Here is a 20691-nt window from a genome sequence, read left to right on the forward strand (position 1 = left end):
TTACCTATGTGTTTATGTGTAACTGCAGCCTTATTTTAGGAGAAACTGGCTAAATCGAGGCTATCTGAGATTAATTCACGATGTACACAAAGTCTCAAAAGGATGTACGTTCTGGAGGGGGAGGAGGGATGAAGTCGGGTGGTGGCTCATATTCGTAGTCTTCAGTATGGTTTGCGGTTTTGGGTGCTGATAGACCCGCCTCAGGGGTGTGACCACTGGATTTTTCTGTAAAGACACATAAGAATGAAATTAAGAAGTCTTGAGTTTCAGATTCAAATATTCAGGACTTTATGCCGAAAATAACATAATACAAAGATGATACAAAGAAACTGTTCAAAAAATGAATAAAAAAGGTAACACACACATCGAGTCTTGATGAATGAAATATTCAGGGTGAAAATCTTTGCTGATTTAGATTGTTCAATTCATCGAGCACAAACTAAAAAAAACACAAACACATAAAAAAACAAAGTTCAAAACTGAAATCACAGTCTGATCCAACTGGTGCCCCTGTGTAGCTGCATCCAGTCCCAACAGCCTCTGGGCTTCTGGTCAGAAATCGGATCGTGTCCTGCTGGATCTCTTCACAGACATGGATCAGGATATCACTGAGCTCCTGGACAAGTCGCTGTTTGGCAGTGTTGGATTCACCAAAGTTGGATTCAACTCTGGTGAAGGTGAGGGCCAGTCAATGGGCAATCAGCGCCTTCGACGTCCAGGCACTGCTTACACACTTGGGCTGCATGAGGCTGGCTACTGCCCGGAAACAGGAGAAACCCAGTCCTCACAGCATGAACATAATGTCTAATGATAGGCTGGACAAATTCATCCCAGTTCACAACAGTCAGGGTGGTATTCGTCATTCAACATGACACTGCCAAACTGGCACACTGAATAATGTTGAAGGCAGCATAAAATCTGACTATTTGATGCCTGTGACATGAGCCTGCTTTCATTTGTAAAGACGACAGAGTGCCAGTGGTGGACCTGCCAGTTCTGGTGTTTTCTGGCAGTCAAGCTGCACAGTCCTGGGCTGTGAGTACAGGTCCTACTAAATGATGTGGGGTCCTCATGACACCATCACAAAGTGGGATTCTAACAGCTTGGTCAGAAACACAAACGGTAGGCTGTTGGACGTCATTTTATGTTCCTCTATGCACAGAGGAGCAGATACTGGTCGTGCTGGCCTTCTTTGGCCCTGTCCAACTCTTTTTATGTAATAGGCTGTCTCCTAGTATCTCGCCAACACTCTTGAGACCGTACTGACAGACATAACAAACCTAGTGATGCCAAACATGGATGTGCCATCCTGGAGGAGCTGTTCCACCAGTGCAACATGAATGGGCTGCAAACACCAACTCGCTGCATCAGTAGTGACAAGAATATTTCCAAAAAAGGAAACTTAGAGATAAATCAGTCGGGAGGGATACGAAGAGATTAATGATCTGTGGCCACACAAGAGTAAAGTAAAGCAAAAGTAACTATGGGAATGGGTTCATAACTGTACAATGAGAAATAGTTTAAGCTAAACAATTTTAATTTAAAATTTCATCACTCAACGTAAAATAAGCAAATATTTGGGGCTTTGGGCAGCACGGTGGCACTGTGGTTAGCACTGTTGCCTCACAGCAAGAAGGTTCTGAGTTCAATAGGGTGGGGCAAAGTCTCACCGTGGTTTCATTCTTAACCTGATGTGATAGTAATGACCCAAGCCATTTTACACACCATGGCTCATGTGATGATGTACATGATTATTAGAAGGTTAGCGACTACCACCAAAGAGGACGACCCCCACTAGGGTTTAAACGCCTATCCATGTTTTGTTTTTAAAATTGCAGAAGGATGTGAGGATGAATGTCTTCACAAGCTTAACGATTTCCAGTTGCCTTATTTTAGCACACAAAGAACCGTTTTCACTCATAGTGCACAGATTGTTATAATACTTCTGGAAATTTGCATGTCAATATATCTGCATGCAATTCTAAGGGCAAGTAACATTAAGGAGGATCAGCATGTCCATTATTCTAACATAGTTATATCTTAGTACAGACACTGAAACTTACCTTTATATGCAGCAGACTGAAGGGTTTTCGTAGGAGAAGCTCTCTTCATCGCTGCCTGGTAGTTTTTATACAGGGCAGTTCCATACTGAACACACACAGAGGACACAGTGACATATATATACATATATCTTCTATATGTATAAAAGAGGGCTGTGTTTGCACTGTCCATTCATTCACGCCGTGGCAGACATTTCTGGAGTCACATAATTACATGACACACCAAAAAGTAGTTTCTAAAAGGTGTAGACTCCATCCATCAACCTGAACGAGTGGACCGTTTGAACACGGTTTTTAATTTCACTGTGTATGGCAAAGCGAGCTGTGCTACAGTTGGGCTGAATCTGACCTTGGCTATTCTGATGGAGTTGACCCAAAGCACCAGTGTTTTTTCATCATCACAGCAAAGTAACTTGATGTAGGGAGAGTCTTTCTGGATGCATGGGTGCTGGGAAAAGAGTGACAACAAAGAAAGCTTTTATGCCAAAGAGGACGGCCAGTCATTTAGTATCACAGTCCACTTCATTGATGGGGAGAAAAGAGAAAGAAATGGTGCACAGGTATGCTTTCTGGTATCAGAAGGCTCTAAAACGCTGCATCCTACGTTACCCATAAGTCTAATTCTTTTAGCAACCTGCGAAAAGCCAACATCTTTCCAAACCTGCACATTTAAGCTCACAGTTACAAATCCTGTGACATCACGCTGACATCATTTACTCAAGATGTCTTTCAGCGACACACAAAAAATGTCCCACTGTTTTCCAAAGGTAGGGAAGTGGGTCTCATTTATATTAAATTAAATGCTAGATTTTGGTGCTTCTGTAAAAATATATATTTGTAATCCACAAAAGCATCCAGCAGAGGGCAGGCCATGCCAAACTGTAACTACAGAGTGGGCCGTGAATAAGCACTGAAGGGTTAAATCATTGCTCTGCCACTGTCATTGTGGAAATCTTACGCGTGACTAACACTACATCTACAGAGTGCACGTGATTGTCTGGTCAAATTCTTACAGCTAAGAAGAATCTGTTTAACACACTGAGAAACGACCCCAAAAACAGGAAACTAGGTTGCACCCACTGGTCAGTATGGGCGAAACCAATTGAGGTTTTGTTTTTCTAGTACCACTTCCTCACTTAACTGCATCATCTGAAAAAAGCCATCTTGATCTGTTGTGCTGGAGTGCAGCTGTATGCTGAGTGCATCCGGTATCATTTAACTGCGGTCACTTCGGTTGGTGTGATATTTGAAACACATGTTAATGGAGAACAATATGAGTCAGTATGAGTCTTAAGCTACAGCTGAGTAGCCCTCAGATAAAAACTTACATGGCCTTCAAATAGTACTACCTCAGGTCTGCACTTTGCACCACTCCATGTTTAGGCCTGCCCCTGAACTGAATTAAAATAAGTGATAAAAACCAAACCACAATCTTCTTGTTGCACTCTGCACTTCTGGTCACTGGTCTGTTTTATTCTTGTATGTTCAGGAAGCCTTCAGAGTGCTTAAAACAGATCAGACTACTTGAACTAATGAGAATGGATGCATCTCAGACTTAAAAATGGTAACTCAGGTAATTTTTCTTATAAGTATGCAAGTGTCCTTACACTGTGACTTTACAAAGAAGGGTCCCGAGTAAACAGCTGATCTTGTTTACAGCGGTTTTGTTGTTGTGTGATTGCAACATCAGCCTATGATCAGAAAGAAGCGTGAAGAAATAGGAAAGTTGCATAAAGGGCTTCTTGATGCCATCGCCACTTTAAGATTCAAGCTGCTGAGCTGACCTTTAGCATGAAGCAGAAGTTGGTGGGAGCTCTGTACTTCTGTTTGTAGTTCTTGGTCATATAGATGTTGATTTTTTCAAAATGGACAAAGCAGGCGAGATCAGTGGACGACTGGAATATAGAAAACAACAGGATATTATGACTCTATGGCAGACAGATACATAGAACAAAAGCTCAGACATTGGCTTCCTTATAAAATAACAAAATGTTTGTGATTTTGTCTCATTGTTTAGCAGCGCTTGTGGTAGGTATTAAAATCAAGGCAGATGGCCTCTGATGCAAATCCACGAGTTCACACTCACGCTCAGTACCATGGAAATTATACTGTTAATCTCTGTTAATCTCCCTTTAATTTCAATGTTCAACACATCATGTTCACACATGTCAAAAGATGTTGATCTTCAGCTGAAACTTCAAAGTCTCACTTCTTGGAACTGTAGATGACCAACGGATGACAGCGCTGTACTTTACTTCTTCTTTTTGCTCTTATTCTCATGTAGACACATAAGACACAAACGTCTGCTCCATCCATGTCTCCTTAAATGATTCCTTATATGTCTGTGATTTGCACATCTGCCTCGCACAGTGTTGCGAATTCTTTCACTCGGACGATTTTTGGTGTCAAGCCTGGACGGGCGGTGTTTGTCTTCTCCGTTTTAGTGACAAAGACGACATGTTTCCCTTTAGCGTCGGCGAGGCAGCAATTCAAATTGTCCATCTTCATTTCTCCAGCTCTTCCTCGTGTCTTTCCAGCTCTGTGATGCTTGACCGCTCAGATGGATGCCATTATGCACTTCACACGCAGGCAAAATATTCTTGGATTGTTGTTTATTGGCTGCTCTCATACTTGCTTTAACAATTCGATTTAGTTCAAGTTTAGTTATATAGCACAAAATCTCAACTACAGTTGCCTCAAGGTGCTTTCTATTGCAAGGTAAAGACCCCACAGTAATACAGGGAAAAATGAGCAAGCACTTGGTAACAGTGGGAAGGAAAAACTCAGTTTTGACCAACATGTTCAGCTTTACACATTTACGATCAGCAGTCCTTCTGTAAAGCTGAATAAATGGGAAGTGAACTGCCTGGCACTAAATCAGGTGAAAAACATTTTACTAAAGCTGTAAATTAGCAAGATTCTGATGATGTTTGTTAGTCAACTCAATTGCTGTATGTGTGTAGAAGTGATCTAAATAAGACTTTGCTACATTGTACATGACATGCAGTAGCAGTGAACTGAAATATGCACCTGAACTGTTGCTAAAAAAAAAGAAAAGAAAGCAGGGCTGCGTCATCACTAAGATGGTTTTGTTTTTAGTAAATTCACATGAGACAAAATCAGACGATAGGCGTGCACTACAGCGACTCTTATTTCCAGTTAGAAAGACACTCCTTTATCTGCCTGCTTTACCGCTGCTTTTCTGTTCTTTACCTCACAACTGCTTTCCCACGCGGTCGATCTCAATACTGACATCATTACTCTAGTCCAATCACCTTCTTGCCCGCCTTCTTTGAGCCAATAAGCCCCCAAGGATCTCTCCTCATTGAACTGGCTTTTACATTTTAGTAATAAACAGTAAAACGTCTATGACTAAGGGTCTTGTGCTTACAACATGATGTGCCTAAAAAGCTGCATTCTGTCTGAAGGCCACCAGATGGCGACAGACGTGTTTGCAAAAAGTCTGCGGAAACAGCTTCCTGACTTGACCTCTGTAAACACTCCTGCTGAGTTCATGGTTCATCATTTTGGGTCATGCTGAATAAAAAATTAAGTCTATTTTGTAAATCTTGATCATATTATATTTCATAATGAAGGACTAACTGGAATGAAACAACTTGCAAACTGTTGTTGTTAGCAAGCAATGGTGGCGTGGTGGTTGCCTCACAGCAACAGTGCTGGGTTCAAATCCAACATCTGTGTGGATGTGTGTCTTTGAGCTGTGGGGTTAGGTTAACTGGTGCCTGTCTCTCTGTGCTGGCCCCCCTGTCACAGACTGGCCTATCCTGTCGCAGGATACCGATGGTAGCTGGGGATAGGCTACAGCTCTGGTGACAGTGAATTGGAAGATATATACACAACATACATACAACAAAAAGTTATATGTGCTGGAATTCAGTGCAGCTATCACAGTATCTACATGTAGCTTAAATGTTTACAGCAGTTCAGGTTTGAGACAGGCCTCATTGAGATCAGCTTCATCTAAAGCCGAGCAGCAGAAAACAGCTAGCCTGGTGTAAGCTGTAGAAATGACTTTGCTCACTCAGGTTGCTAAACCTGTTTTCTTTTAAGCAACAATACAAATAGAAACTTTGATTTGTTATACCTTTGTTTTTCCTTTGGGCACAAAGTAGATGCCCGAAGCCCTGAGCACAAAGTAGCGCGGTTTCCAAACCTTCTTCCCATCTTCTTTGAGGTAAAGTGTGCCCTCTAGGTCGGGAACGATCAAAGTCGAACCCCCGAAATTCTCCTGCAGCGTCAGAGGAATGGCATGAAATGCAAAACTGAAACGTGGCGCCATCAATGAGATGCAAAAATGTGGCACTGCGACTGACCTTGACAAGGAGATCTTTAGCCTGCTGGTTAATCGCATTCAATGCTGCCTTATCCTTTTTCCACATGTAAAATATCTTCACGAGATGAGAAAAGCACAGTTTACTGACTGAGCATTATAACATATAATCACACTTCACCAAGAAGCAGGTGCTCTGTTACCATATTGCTCACCTGAGGGTCTGTGAACATCACATACTTTTGTGGTCTTGGCAAAAAGTAGACTTTGTTTTCACTGTACCGAGTCCAAGCAGACAGTGGTTCCACCAAATGTTCATGATCCTCAAAGGTTCTTTCTGAAATAATGGACAAAAAAGCAAATTAAGGGAGGACACTCCACAAAAAAACTTTGGAAAGTGGGAAATGTGTGCTCAATTCAAGTGAATTCAGTTTTATTTCTATAGCACCAAATTAGAGACTCTAGAATAATACAGACAAAACCTCAACAATTACACAATACCCCTGTGAGTAAGCACTTGGCGACAGTGGGAAGGAAAAACTCCCTTTTAACAGGAACGAACCTCCAGCAGAACCAGGCTTAGCAGCCACCTGCTGCAACCAGTTGGGAGTGAGGGGAGGAAGACTCCTCTGTTATTTTGACTACCTGTTATCATGTTTACGTGTGTGTGTCTTTATCTCACCAATCAGCAATTCGGGGTTGGTCTCACACAGACTCCAGGCAGTGCTGCAGTCACAGTGCGTCTTCTCAAACAGTTTGTCCAAGACCTCTCGCACCGATTGCCTCTCGTCCACCATCAGCGTCTTGGAGCTGCCGTCACTCATGAGCACCTTCACAATCAACTGAGAGAGGCACAGTTACTTTAACTCAAGATTAAATGCAAGCTTCGATGAGACACACACACACACGCACACACACACACACAAAAGAAAATCTGCTGATCTTACCTTCCTCATTTTGGCTTCTTTCAGCTTCTCTAGAGCTAGTTTTATTTTCTCTGCTTTTGTTTGGGGTTCTCTCTGGAAACATAGAAGAACGTAATCTCTTTTGATGCCCCATGTCCAGGAAATTCTGACTTTATATTTTCTGTCAGTGCAAAACTTTGGTTTACCATTTGCATGTTCCTGCAGGATACATCTGTGCCTGGTGGAGGAGGAAGGGCAGTGGCTGGCTCATGTTTCTGAGTTGTTGCGGGTGGTGCAGTTTGATCGTTTGTACCGCCGATGTTTGGTTCAGAAGTAAGGGGTTCCTGCGCGGCTGACTTTGATTCCAGGTCAGCCATTAGAGCATCCAGATCATTGTCTTCCAGTTCATTAAGCGACTCTGTAAGGAGATGTGTGGGTTTAACTATGACCTCAAGAGGGTGAGTTGGAGAATCATGGACGTAAAGCTGATTAGTTCAAAACTTGAACTGGCAAGGTACATCTATTGAGAAAAAATGAACGAGCAGCATATTCCAGTGGGAATACCAGGGAACCCTGGGAAACTAGGAGCGTACAGTGTCCTGTATCCCCCTTCCACTAAAACACAGTTTGCTTTTGGTTGTTTCAAATTGCTGATATGCCTTTTTTGCACCTCGGCCATAAAAAGCTCATCAGGTACTACAGATGAATCGGTTAAAATTCTCCACAACGTCAAGTCTCAGTCACCTTGCCCCTTGGTCAAAATGGGACCCCGCCATCGGTCAAGTTTTCCGAAAAGCTTGGTTAATGTGATAACTCAAGAAGGAAGTCACCTTGGATTTTCAAATTAATGCCATAGCATCTACTCGGAGGCTGAGGGGGAACGCTTTTCTTCTGTGAAACAGTTTCATCTGCATGACTACTCACCATTCAGGTCGTTGAAGCCAATGGAAAAGGTTTTTTCTGTCTGGGCCGCAGAATCTGCTTCTGGTGAGTCACCTTCAGTCTTCAGACTCTGCAGGGACATCATCAGAGCCCCCCCGCCATCCCCACAGCCATGAATTACAGTTGCATGTCGTGAAAAACACATGTATGATCACATAGGTCGTGTTCTTGGAGGGAAGCAACAGTTCATAGTTTGAGGTGGCGCTTTAAATCGAAACCCTGTGTCCTCAAAATACTCTGAACTGCTGTCTCTTGGTAACTTGTTTCCCTGTACTTCATCACGCTCTGTCTCCGAGCTAAATCGGTAACACGAAACACATTGCGCTCAGTGTTTGCAGGGGACAATAAATCACAAGTGTGTTTGTTAAGAAAGAACGATTCATCACAACATTACATATAATCAGTGATTTATAATTGGGCCTTCCGAACTAAGGAAATGGCTCTGATATTTCAGTGTCCCCACCATTAAAAAACTTGCTATCAAGAAACAGACTCAAACTGTATGATTTTAATTGTTAACATGCTCTGTCTCTGCAGGCTCACTCATAAACAACCTGGGCAGAAAACCTGGAAACAAAATGATGCCTCCGAGCGGGCTGTTCCACCCTGCTGACTGTGCCTAATAACACATTTGGTCATACTGGAGCTGCTCCGTAAATGACACCTCCAAGCCTCTTTAGACCAGACCTTTTTATACTTTCCTTTAAAAAAGATTTTCTACCTCCGAGGCAGTAAAGCATAGAGAACCAACCCAATCAAGGCAATAAGTGGAATCATTTAAATCCTTTTGTTTCTAAGAGTCTCTGGGGGTCGACGCTTAACTCTAAATGCTTCTCTCGCGAATTCTCCTAATAGTCTTTGAAATGGTGTTTATCACTGTGATGGCTTTCCAAAGAGGATGCAAGTCAGAGTGACAAATGGAGCCTTTCTGGTAAGCATGATGTAATACTGAACATAGATTGATTCCATTCTCAGGGCCGTGCTCGTTTGCAGCTTACATGCAGGGGTTGGAAATTGACACTAACGCCAAGTCTCAGACCCAGGCTTCAATCAGTTATGAGTGTATAATGTGTTTCTTGGCGAGTTGCAGTTTTATGATGAGCAGCTTATGTGTGCTTAAGGAAATCTGCAGCCATTGCCCACAGTCCAATCCACAGATGATGACCTCACATGTCAGCATTACAGTCGTCTTGCAAAAACAAAAAGGCTGTAATCAGACAATGCCCAGATTATGACTAAAACACTGAGTGGATTATTCACTTTCATTAACCTGTTCCTGCCTCAAAAGAATGGCATCTTGCACAGTGTCAACATGAAGCACTATTCACACATTTTCCAATCTTTTACAGGGATTACCATGTACCTTAAATGTTCATCAGTTACAGCATCACAATCAAATCAAATCGAAAACAAAAAAAAAGAAAAGAAAACTCACCTGAGAGAGATGATCCATCTCTCCGAGCAGGTGAGTGAACATGGCGTCTATGTCGTCCATCTGCAAACGGTAGAACGAGGAATTCAGATTTTTTAGGAGCAGTAGGGGGACAGAATAATGCAAGATGCAGAAAATAAAGTAGATAATGGTGAACCGCCCTGTAGGAGGCACTAGGAAGTGAAAACTTTGGGCGATTTCAGTTCGTTTTGCGATCAGTTTCGTGTTTGTTTTGTGTCAGTTCTGTTTGTGGAAAACCTGGGGGGGTGCTGTCCGGCATAACAGCTGACATTTTTGTGGCAGGGCCCACACAACCAGTAAGCGTATGCGCACACATGCACAGTTCTGGATGTGACAATCCCCATGGCAACAGGGGATAAACAAAATGCAAAGTGCAGCATCTATTTAGACAGAGCACTCAAGAGCAATGATCCGCTGTGTCATCTCGGTGACTTTACAAAGAGCCGAAGCAGCTGTTTCTGTGCTGCTCTGTCTGCAAAGTCGCTTCAATTCCTTGGACAGCAAACGTGGAGCTTGTGACCTTCCATTTTCTAAGTGTTCTCTTTAGTATGAGTGCACAGCATAGATACATTTCTTAAATAAGCTAAATAGTTTTCACCTCCTGTAGATGCCATCTGTGTAACTCCTTGTACAGTCTGTGATGGAAGAGCGATAGCTAAAACTCAAATGCTTTGTTTTCTTCGCACTAAATTGATCAGCCCTGCAAAAAGGCTTCATTGAGATCAAAGGTTTTCACCAGACCAAATTTTCTGTGGAATTCAGTGTCTGGGTTTTTCCATATGGGGGCGGCATCTTGCCAGCTTTAGGTCTTGTATGTGGATCGGCTTGAAAAGCAAACTGAAGAATGAGCCCTCTGCTTCTTGCCAACTCTGCAAGACTGTTGCAATATGTGGTTATCAATACCAGTAGATGCACTTATTTTGAAAGGAGCCCAGCAGCTTACCCTGACTCTAAAAGCTGCACGTACAGCAAATATAGAGGTGGGGATGGTGGTAAGATTTAAAATAGTCGTTTTATTTGAAGCGACTTGCCTCTTTTGTATGTGCTATTTTATGAGCTCAGCAGGTCATAAGCATGATACCATTTCCTGATCCTCACACACATCATGTTTTTCTGCACTTTTACTATGACACATAAGCACGTAACACTGCAGTCATACAATGGCTCTGCAAGTTTGCATCTATTATTAGCTTTTCTTATCTTTTTTGCTCTAATTTCAAAATGTGTGAGGTGGAAACTGTTTCCATTCTTTTTTGCACGTCGTTAGGTTTTGCTCTTGTTTGTGCAACTGACTGTCTTTAACATTAGAAATGCAATCTGATCTACCCATCTTAACATGCTAACGTATAGTTTTGCACCCTGTCCTGTTCTGTGGATTTTATCTTTTGGGTTTTTTTCTCTTTCATCTAAGAACCCTACACTGGTTATAAAAGATGAACACCTGGGCTATTCAGAAACAGCATCTTTAAGTTAAGGGCTCGTGGGCAAACTTTACTATTTAGATTATTAGTATTAATTTGTCATTTCTAGTAATTTGAGGATTTCAAGTTCTGTATTTTTTCTCATTTTAGCTGTGATTTGACTCAATGAGTCACTATTAATCCTGTTAGCTGTATAAAGTTTTTTACGTTTACATAAAAAAAAAAAAAGGTAATCTGCTTGCTCTGGCTGAAAAAATTTGCATGGACCAAAGAGGTGTTGTTACAAACTGTAAAAATGAAAACTGTTATCTAAAGGACGCTAAAGTGCCCCATAGATCTAAAGAGTGCTGTCATTTTAAGTGAAACATTTCTTCACGTTTGTAATTAAAAGCAAGACTTTGTCCCTACTTTTCCCAATACTGGCTCTAGGTTCTATGTTTTGTATATATATACTTTGAAGTATTAAGCTTGAAGAATGAAATACCTTCAGGGCTATTTCAAATCTAAATCACTTTCATCCAGCCTAAAAGACCTATTTCAACAATGAGATGCAAATGTATTCCTTGTATTCGCAATTCAGTTCACTTCAGTTTTATTTATATAGCACCAGATTACAACAAGAGTCGGCTTAAGGCATTTTAGATTGTAAGTTAAAAACGCTACAAAAATACACAGAAAACGGCAACAATCAGACCTCCTATGAGCAAGCGCTTGGCAAAAGTGGGAAGGAAAAACTCCCTTTTAACAGGAAGAAACCTCCAGCAGAACCAGGCTCAGGGAGGGGCGGGGCCATCTGCCTCGACTGGTTGGGGGTGAGGGGAGGGAGACAGGACAAAAGACACACCAGTGGAAGACTGCCAGAGATTAATAATAAGTAATGATTACATGCAAAGTGTTATATAAAGACACAAGGTGAGTGAATTGCATCATGGGAAGCCCCCAGCAGCATAGGTCTGATGCAGGGTAACTAAGGGAGGACGTTTTAAGCCTAATTGCGATTATGGACATTGAATAATAAAGTCGAGGTCAGTAATATAAATAAACGATGACCACAGCAGACATCGGTTGGGCTGTTTAGTTTGGCCCTAATATATTGCAAACATTAAAGTTGCAGCTTAAAGTATAGAACATGCAGATTCTGTCCTGTGTGCACTGAGTCATACATGTTGTTTGAAACATGTATAAACTGTCTCTGCATAACTTGCGCATTCTCATGCGACAGATGCGCGTCCACTGTGCCATCTCTGTTGCTCAGTCTCATTCTGTGTTTACGCCGAGCAGTAAACAGACCATTAAAGTGAAACGGGGTAAAAGGGGAAGAGTGGAGCGAGATGTAGCTCACTAGGTATTGCTTCCACATGAAAGTGAAATTTTTGGATCGCTACAGAACTTTACCTCTGGACTTCTGCGTCACACATGTGAAACTCATTCCAATCCTCCGTCTCCTTTGTCTCGTGTAACCTTTTCGTTTGATTTTTCCCGATTAATTTCAACAAATGTGCATTTGCAGACTGCGCTCATGAAAGCAAGCATCGCAAACACCACATTTGTTTATGAATTCCATGCTCTCATCAGGCATGTCAGAGTGTTGCCTCTGCCTCCCGATGTGGTCTCACACATCAACAAAAACGAGGCAACGCCAAGAGACACGCAGGCGGCCGTGCCAAAGCCTGAGCACAAAAGGCGATTTATTGAGATGTACGTGCATGAAAGGAATCACAGTGCATTGCCTGCTAACAGTAAACCAACATGTTTTCTCTCTTCTTGCGGTCGAGAGCTTCTTGCTGTTTTCTAATTAGTTGCACAACCGTCCACTGGCTGCTGTGAGAGGGCATGTGTTTGTCTTAAGCAAAGCTGATGTGGCCATTCAAGTATTTAACTCTTAAAAGAACCAACAGAAGGCAGAAATGTGTGTATGCACAGTAAGCCAAAAGCTTTACATACTTCAAATGATTCGATTCTTATCCATCGCTCACCATGAAAGTGTGATCACTCTTAACGTCAGGCTGCAGTGTGACAACCAGCCCCAAAATACAGCGAGAGCCAGAGCAACAAGAGCATCACTGAGCTGATCTGGACTTACAGCTACATGAAACAACCAAAACTTGCAAAAGCAAGACTGCAGCTCTTAAATGCTGATTTAAGGCTATCCTGCAGCACAGCACTGAACTGTTAACACAGTAGTTCTGAATTTAGTAGTAGCATATTTTTTATTGTATTGATTTACTATGAAGTTCCAACCAACTTAAATACAAACTCTATCTTTCATTAACACATTTTTAGCATTCTTACCTTTTCTCTGTCTTTGACACATGGAAGCATCACAGAGTGAGTGTCATTGCTGCAACCCTGACAGGTCAGTCTATATGTGAGCGCTTGCACATGTGACTTTGTCTGCACTGCCTGATATGCTACAGATATTCGCTCAGCTTCCTCTGAAATCAGGAAGTAGATCTAAGTTTTTCTGGTAAAGCAGATAGGGCTTAAGTAGTGCTCTGAGCTCTACTTCTGGCCTGGCAGGGCCACACAGTTGTTTTCACTACTTTATTCTGGTAAGAGCTATCAGTAGTTCCTTAATGTGGGAATGTGCTACTGATATATACCCTTTTATTGTAGTACTTAGTCAATACAAATTTGCATTTACAATACTTATTATTTGAATGGGGGCTGGTGATGTCAGCAACCTTCCAGTTTCCTTTAAAACTCAGATGTCTGAGAACATTTTAGCTTGTTTTTTCTCACATTTGGTTTACTTATACTTGTTTACCATACCTGACATTGATCTGTGATGTTTCTTTTATATTTTACATTTGGTCTACATAATATTTACGAGGTTGATTGGTGGGAAATCATTTGAAAACGTCGTACAACAAAAGGTCTTTTAGAAAACACACACAAAGGATTAGAACATTTTGAAATATGAATGAAAACAGATCTTATATTTATTATATTCAGTGCAATAGACTACACAGAACCCTTGCAGATTACAATAAAACAAAATGCTGTTTTGAGTTTAGGAGAGTGGTGCGCATGTTTCAGCTTTTCCCTGATGCAAAGTGGTTTTGATAAGATGAAACTGTTTCTTGTCATTAAATGTTAAATGTACTGACTCCCTGCTGCTCAGCCATATGTTAATGTTTACTTAAGGGAACAACAGCACGATGTTCTACCAAAGATTGTTTATGGACAGTGGTGGAGTGGAGTGGAGTAGAGTGGAGTGGAGTGGAGTGGTGCAAACAGCTTTAAGCCCTCAAACAAAATCGTATTTGACAACTTTGAAATGTGAGCGAGCAAAGCGCAGAGGAAAGCGAAAGAGCTGCTGGAATAGATGCATAGAATAAACATGATTCATCAGGATGACACCTCTTCTTTATCTGTCTGTCATTTTAAGATGTGGTGTACTTTTTTTTCTCCTTTGGTGCTTTGTTTTTGCACGATCACAAATAAAATGCACACGACTTAGTGCAGAGGTGCGATTGTAGACAATGCAGTGTAGTGTGTTTAATATTTAAAGCACTGCTGTGCAGATGTGCAGATAGAATGTGTAAAATCTAATAATGTAAAAACTGTAACAAATATTTTTGTACTGAGGCTTTTCAGATAATAGAAGACCCCCCCATCTGGCTTTTAATCACTGTGAACCTTTGTTCAGCGTTACTGAGACTTGTCGCCATATTCAGAGTCCTATGTGGTCTCACACTTGCCAATTTATGTGTTGCACCTCCGACATTAGCTGGCAACTGTGCATATGTGTGTGCACATTGCACTTTAAGCCCTCTGTACAGCCTTTTGAGAATGTCTGCATTGCCAGCTCAGGACATCTATCGTGGCTGTTTGTAAGCTCTTCTTCTGGTTGATTTACAAGAAAGTAATGTGCAGCTACACACAGGCTTCCTTGGTGTATGATGAGAGGGCGAATGCCATTTTGCTGTGAAAATAAGAAGAGAGGGGAGCATTTAAGTGCTTCTAATGTGGGTTAAAGCTTTAATCAAAGCCATGTGGGGTCAGAGAAGGGAAATGAGAGTGGCAATAAAATGTAATAGAGTTTACATTTTACAGGAGAAGCCGTTTTGACTCCAGCTTTGTAATATACCAGAGTTGTGTTTAGAAGTCAGCACTCTACCCAGAACCAAAGAGGAGATCAAAGCTTTGATGTCATTTAAAGTTTTTCATTCTGACGGGGCTTGTTAAAAAGCCACAGGGTTAATCCTGTCATCCAAATCAATCGTAAAGGGCGAAGAAAGAAAGAGTTACATGTGAAAGATTCTGTAAACAGTCCGTGAAATTCCTTTTAGAGGCTCCACGTCACTGCTGTATGTGTGTAAAAGTGCTTATGACTGACCATCCCAAGTGTGAGAATAAAAATAACCTAAGGATAGTCCAAATATGCGGTGCTTGAGTAGGAATGGAGTGACTCGGCAGAGTGGTATGTCCGGGAAAGCTACGGGTTAATTTAAGACTAGGAGCAAAACCTGGTGCCAATTAGAAGCATTGAGCGCCACATGTGGACTAGACCGAACTATCCACAGAAGGGGCAAAGGGGTCTGAATTCGTGCGCAATGGAGGCTAGATGCACGAGTGCGCAGTTGCTTACGGTTCTTACTGGCAATTGCTGATCCTGCAGTTACTGATATGATGGACATTTTCTTAAAGAGATGATCAAACAGTATCTACAAGTCTGAAGGACGCTCTGATGCTCTGAGAGGCCCTCATTAAAACGTGGATGTTTTACATTTTTACCTTTAAGGATTACAACATGGCAGGAATCTCTCTCATATCTTCACTTTTTGTCACAACTCTGTTCTTCACGGGGAGTGTATCGGACACATGCCGAGGACCGCGCTGCTTTCCTGGTCACGACTGGAGCAGACCGTGCGTAGGAGCGCAGTGCCAAGGGCGCACGGACACATCCGCGTCCCGACGGCAGTTTGACCACTCTGCACAATCCAGGCAAGGACAAACCTATCCGACTTACCAACACGACGCTCATTTCCGTCAGCACAAAGCACAGAGCGCGCCCTTAGCACCGTACACCGTCATCCAGCCTCAGCACGGAGGTTTTACGCAGGCGGCAGGTACGGATGGCACCAGGAGGACGAACCCGAGGACCATCACGGCGGAGGTGTTCCACCCTGGCTGCGCCGGGGGCACCTGTCCGACGACTGTCTCTCATCGCCCCACGAGTGATGACAGCGCAACGCGGGAGTGCAAAGGCATTGGATGTAAACTGCCCTCCCGGATGCGCCAGAGGAACGGTAAGCTTTGCGTTGGAGACGGCTGCAGCACGCAAGGAGACGACGGGAGAGGAAGCGCGTCACCTGTTCATGTGACGGACAGAGCGGCACAATTTCTGGACGAGCTCCCAGACCTTGGGTCGCAACGTGGAGCATGGATTCAGCTGACATGTGACATGAAACCAGGTGGGTATCAGTTTGCAAGCGATTGGTCAGAAAATTCAAAGAGAAATAAACTAAAAATGATAATCACTTCAGTTGCTATGTAACAGGTTTCTTTGTTTACTACAGGGAACAATGACGTTCCCTCAGAGGATGCTCTAGTCCTGCAGTTGCAGCTGTCTAAGAGTCAGGAAAGGTTCGTCGAGGCCCTCAAAGGCCAACAAAACGAGGTCAAGGAGCTACAGAGGCTGCTCAGTGAGCAGCAAGGAACATTGGTCAACCAGCAGAGAGAAATACTTGACCAGCAGAGGAGGATGTATGAGCAGATGGAGCAAGTAAGGCTGCTGTGACTGATAATGAGGGAGATATCAGTAGTCCCATAGTCTTGGGGCAGTATTTAAGTTTGGTTTTTTTTAAAGTGCATAGAAAGCACCTAATCCACTGAAATTATATTCTTTTTCTCAACTCCCTGAAACAGATCAGTTTCATTATGAATCAGATAAGGACAATATTTCCTAGCAAAGTGAAGAAATAAGACAATTTCAAAGTGTTATACAAGTAGTGCTCTCTTCCTCCAGGTAAAGGCTCAGTACAACATACTGATGGACAGCATCAAACAAACATCTTTCCAGAACCTCCAGGGGGAGCTGGACAGTCGCATGGAAACCTTAAGTGGGCAGGTTAGAGCTCACCAAGCACAGCAGGCTCTCTCTTTGCACAAAGTGGACATGGAGGCCACTGTGATGGAGGTGAGCCTTAAGCTAAATTATAAACGTGTTTACAGTAGTGATGAGATGTAAGAGATCTAACTGTCATATAAAGCATAAATTGCACTATAGGAGAATCTTAAATAAGCAAATCTGAGTGTACTTCTATTCATACTTGACAATTTTGGGCTTGTTAAGCTGCTGTAGCCTGCATAGACTTGTGGCTGCCTTTGCAAGCCACTTTGCAACCCATATCAATCTCACCTTCCTGTTTTTATGCTTAAAATATCCCTTGTTATCACTGAATATAAAAAAATAAAATAAAATATTTAAAAAAAATTTTTTGTCAATTTTTAACTTTAGCATCAACATATTTCTTTAACTGGAGTGCATTATGTGAACATTATGTCAAGCATTCTAATATCAAAATATTATATTTGACTACCATGGTTCTAAGTATCATTGTGTTTAATGCCATTAGGTGGGTCGGCCCCTTTTGACCTGTGGCAGTTGTGGGCCTGATGAGTACTGTGGCTACAGCAGTGGCCGTCCTCGCTGTGAGAAGTGCACCGTCTGTCCTGCTGGATTCTTCCTGGTCGCCCAGTGTTCAGTACACGCAGACAGGATCTGCCAGGTTAGCATGTGTTAGCATGTCTTTTAACCACATACAGGAAAGCGGTGACAAATCAGCTTGACAAAAATGTAACATAAGATCAGATCAGTTAGGCCACCAAGTGAAGCTTAGTCTGGAATCCCTGTGCAACAGCTGCTGAAAGTTTATCTAAATCAGACAAAATCAACTGATGGCTATGCTGATGTGTTTTTGTGCATCCACATTGGCAAATTTCATACAGAGTGGGCTAGTTAAGCTGCTTTAGCTTGGCTAAAGTTGCTGCTGCCACTAAAAGCCACTTTGCAAACCATATCAACCCCAGGTCCTTTTTATACTTAAAATGTCCTATCTTATCATACCATATCTGTTGTCACTTGTATCTGAATATAAATGATGGCAGCTGGAAATGGCAGTCTTCTTTTGACTGAAGTTTAGTTTATTCATTTAGAACTTTATGCACTTGCGGAAAAAAGTGTTTTATTGTAGGGTTTATGAGCCTTACAATAAAAGGTTTATCACAAGGTTTGTCAAAGCAAAGGAAAACATTTTTAACCAGTGGACCATATTAGAAGCAGTAGGCCTTTTGGTTCAGTACTTTTTCAGTGCTTGCCTGGAGTTGTTGCAGTATCTGCATGCTACTTTGCAACCCATCTCTTGATCCTACCTTCCAAACTGAAAGTTTCCATTTGTTTGTTACAGGACAGAGATGAATGTCTTGAAATAGCTCATCTGTGCGGAGGTCAACAGAAGTGTCTCAACACTCCAGGTGCTTTGAATTGCTTTAAAAATTTGAATATTTTTGTTATGTCAGTGCTTCTTGATTTGCTAGACATATCCATGTCTGAGAAGAATTGTTTGTTCTTTTCTTAATTTGTGCTTACCAGGTGGATTCAGATGCCAGGACATGAGAGAGGGAGAAGCACACTCAGGAATGTGTGGCCGCGGCTACTTCTTCAACTCAGAGATGGATGAGTGTCAAGCCTGCAATGAGTGTGATGGAGACACGGTGGTCTCTCCTTGCACTTTTACCACAGACACTGTCTGCTCTGGCCATACTGCTGGCCACAGTGCCCTCTCTCAGTCCTGGTCTGGAGATGTGACTCTGCAGGGGGAAAAAGGACACATGCTGGCTCAAGCCTTCCTCGGTGTGCAGCTTCACATACAGGGAAGAGGCGATGATGTGGTGTCCACTGAGAGTGGGCAGCTGGTTCTGAGACAGCATGGTCTCATATGGCTGGATGAGAATCTCTCAGTGACCCATGGTTGCCGCAGCTTCATCCAAGTGTGTCTGCGCATGAACAACACAGCCGGCTCTGAAGGTCGTGACCTCAGTGGGGTTCGTGTGGAGCAGCAGGAGGGTAGATCGCTCCAAGGTGTTAGCATCAGTGGGGTAGCACAGGTCGCCCCAGGTCACATCATATCCCTCTTCCTCCGGAGTGCCACCCACCACTGTAACCAAAGCACTGAAGGTCTGCAGCTGTTCGACCCCTCCGTTGCCCCACTCAGCCTCCTCTGGCTCTCTCATGACACCGGTGCGGTTGCCATGACAGCACAGGCAATGGTCTCTGCACATTACCACACAAACTATCGCCCAGTCTTCCGTACCACCTCCACCTCTGACCCTTATGTAGTAGGACTTACTCACGATGGTCGTGGGATCCGGTTTGCAGAGAGTGGGACTGTGCGCTTTGTATTCCAACAGGCATTGTACTCGATGGGCCAGGCATGCGTGAGTGAGGGCTTCCAAATTTTGGCATACCTCAACCATAATGGAACCAGCATGGAGCTGCTCCGTGCCTTTAAAACAGGTGTCCATTACCGAGACACATCAATAGCACTGTCTGGAGCAGCCCAAGTTGGCCCGGGAGACACACTGGGTTTTGAGATTCTCTCTCCTGCGCAGTGCAACGTTCGCTTCTTTGGTGACGAAACGGGTATCAGTATTCTCAGTTTGGTTTGGGTTCCCGCTGCCATTTCTTCATCTCTTTCTGCCTCTGTGGCTAACACCGGCCTTCTCTCTGGAGCAGTTCGTAACAAGCCATTGTTCTTCCACCAGACCAGTCCTCAAGTGACCCAAATGGAGTTGCTGGCGAAGGGATCCGCAGATCAGAGACGAGATTTTGTATTCAGAGAGAGCGGTACAGTCAGTGTTGCTCTGGATCTCAAACTCATTCACTCCTGCAGTTTGGTCAAGGTGACTCTGCTCAGACGAAGTGATTTAGAGGGTTCAGGAGAGGGATCGAGGCCTATCCCTGTTGCCCAGCAGGTATCTGGCCAGATGTCTGAGGGCAGCCAGTGGGCCAGTGTGAGTCTGCGAGCGTCTTTCCAGGTTCACAACGGCACTGCGGTTTTCTTTTTACTAGACTGTGTGCGTGGACGAGTAAACCAGATCAGCCATCAAACAGGAAGTGGGGTATCTGCACTCTGGGTGGCATCATAATAAAAGCCAGATACTATGACGTTTCTTCTTATGGTCAAAAATCAAAAGAACGATTTGACTTTTTGGAGACTAAGGCTACGTTCACACTGCAGGCGAAAGCGCATCAAATCCGATTTTTTGACCCTATGCGACCCATATCCGATCATGCTATGACAGTGTGAACGGCGCAAATCCGATATTTTCAAATCCGATCTGGGTCACTTTCGTATGTGGTACTGAATCCGATACATATCCGATGTTTTAGAAAGCGACTGCTGTTTGAACGGTCAAGTCGCATTAAATCCGCCTTTTACGTCACCGACACAAGACTGAAGCCAATTATCAGCGCCCGAGAAGACATCGCGAACGCTTCCTAGCCATCCAGTGTAGATGTCAGTGAAACTGTTGGGAAGACAACGTAAACATTTTATTTGTACTGTATAATCTGGAGATTCTGACAGAAATCTGCAGCTATCCTTTGAAG

General features: G+C 43.0%; 2 protein-coding genes across 2 annotated transcripts; one reads left to right on the top strand and one right to left on the bottom strand.

Annotated features, from left to right (window-relative positions):
* Positions 1-18: 18 nt before the first annotated feature.
* Positions 19-13433, bottom strand: LOC113010107 (amyloid beta A4 precursor protein-binding family B member 1-interacting protein-like). Its single transcript, XM_026148973.1, has 13 exons — positions 13365-13433; positions 9634-9693; positions 8181-8268; positions 7463-7674; positions 7299-7370; positions 7034-7193; positions 6567-6688; positions 6395-6469; positions 6166-6309; positions 3845-3955; positions 2410-2508; positions 2064-2148; positions 19-225 (listed from the first exon to the last, which is right to left on the bottom strand). The coding sequence occupies exons 1-13, from the start codon at positions 13392-13394 to the stop codon at positions 95-97; spliced, it is 1389 nt and encodes a 462-aa protein (XP_026004758.1). The 5' UTR covers positions 13395-13433; the 3' UTR covers positions 19-94.
* A 2106-nt stretch (positions 13434-15539) lies between these two features.
* Positions 15540-20297, top strand: LOC113010828 (uncharacterized). The gene is made up of 6 exons (XM_026150052.1): positions 15540-16492; positions 16598-16803; positions 17047-17217; positions 17657-17809; positions 18488-18554; positions 18673-20297. The coding sequence occupies exons 1-6, from the start codon at positions 15796-15798 to the stop codon at positions 20226-20228; spliced, it is 2850 nt and encodes a 949-aa protein (XP_026005837.1). The 5' UTR covers positions 15540-15795; the 3' UTR covers positions 20229-20297.
* The last annotated feature ends 394 nt before the right edge of the window (positions 20298-20691 follow it).

This window comes from Astatotilapia calliptera, chromosome 18 (genome assembly GCF_900246225.1).
Source record: "Astatotilapia calliptera chromosome 18, fAstCal1.2, whole genome shotgun sequence".
Taxonomy (NCBI): Eukaryota; Metazoa; Chordata; class Actinopteri; order Cichliformes; family Cichlidae; genus Astatotilapia; species Astatotilapia calliptera.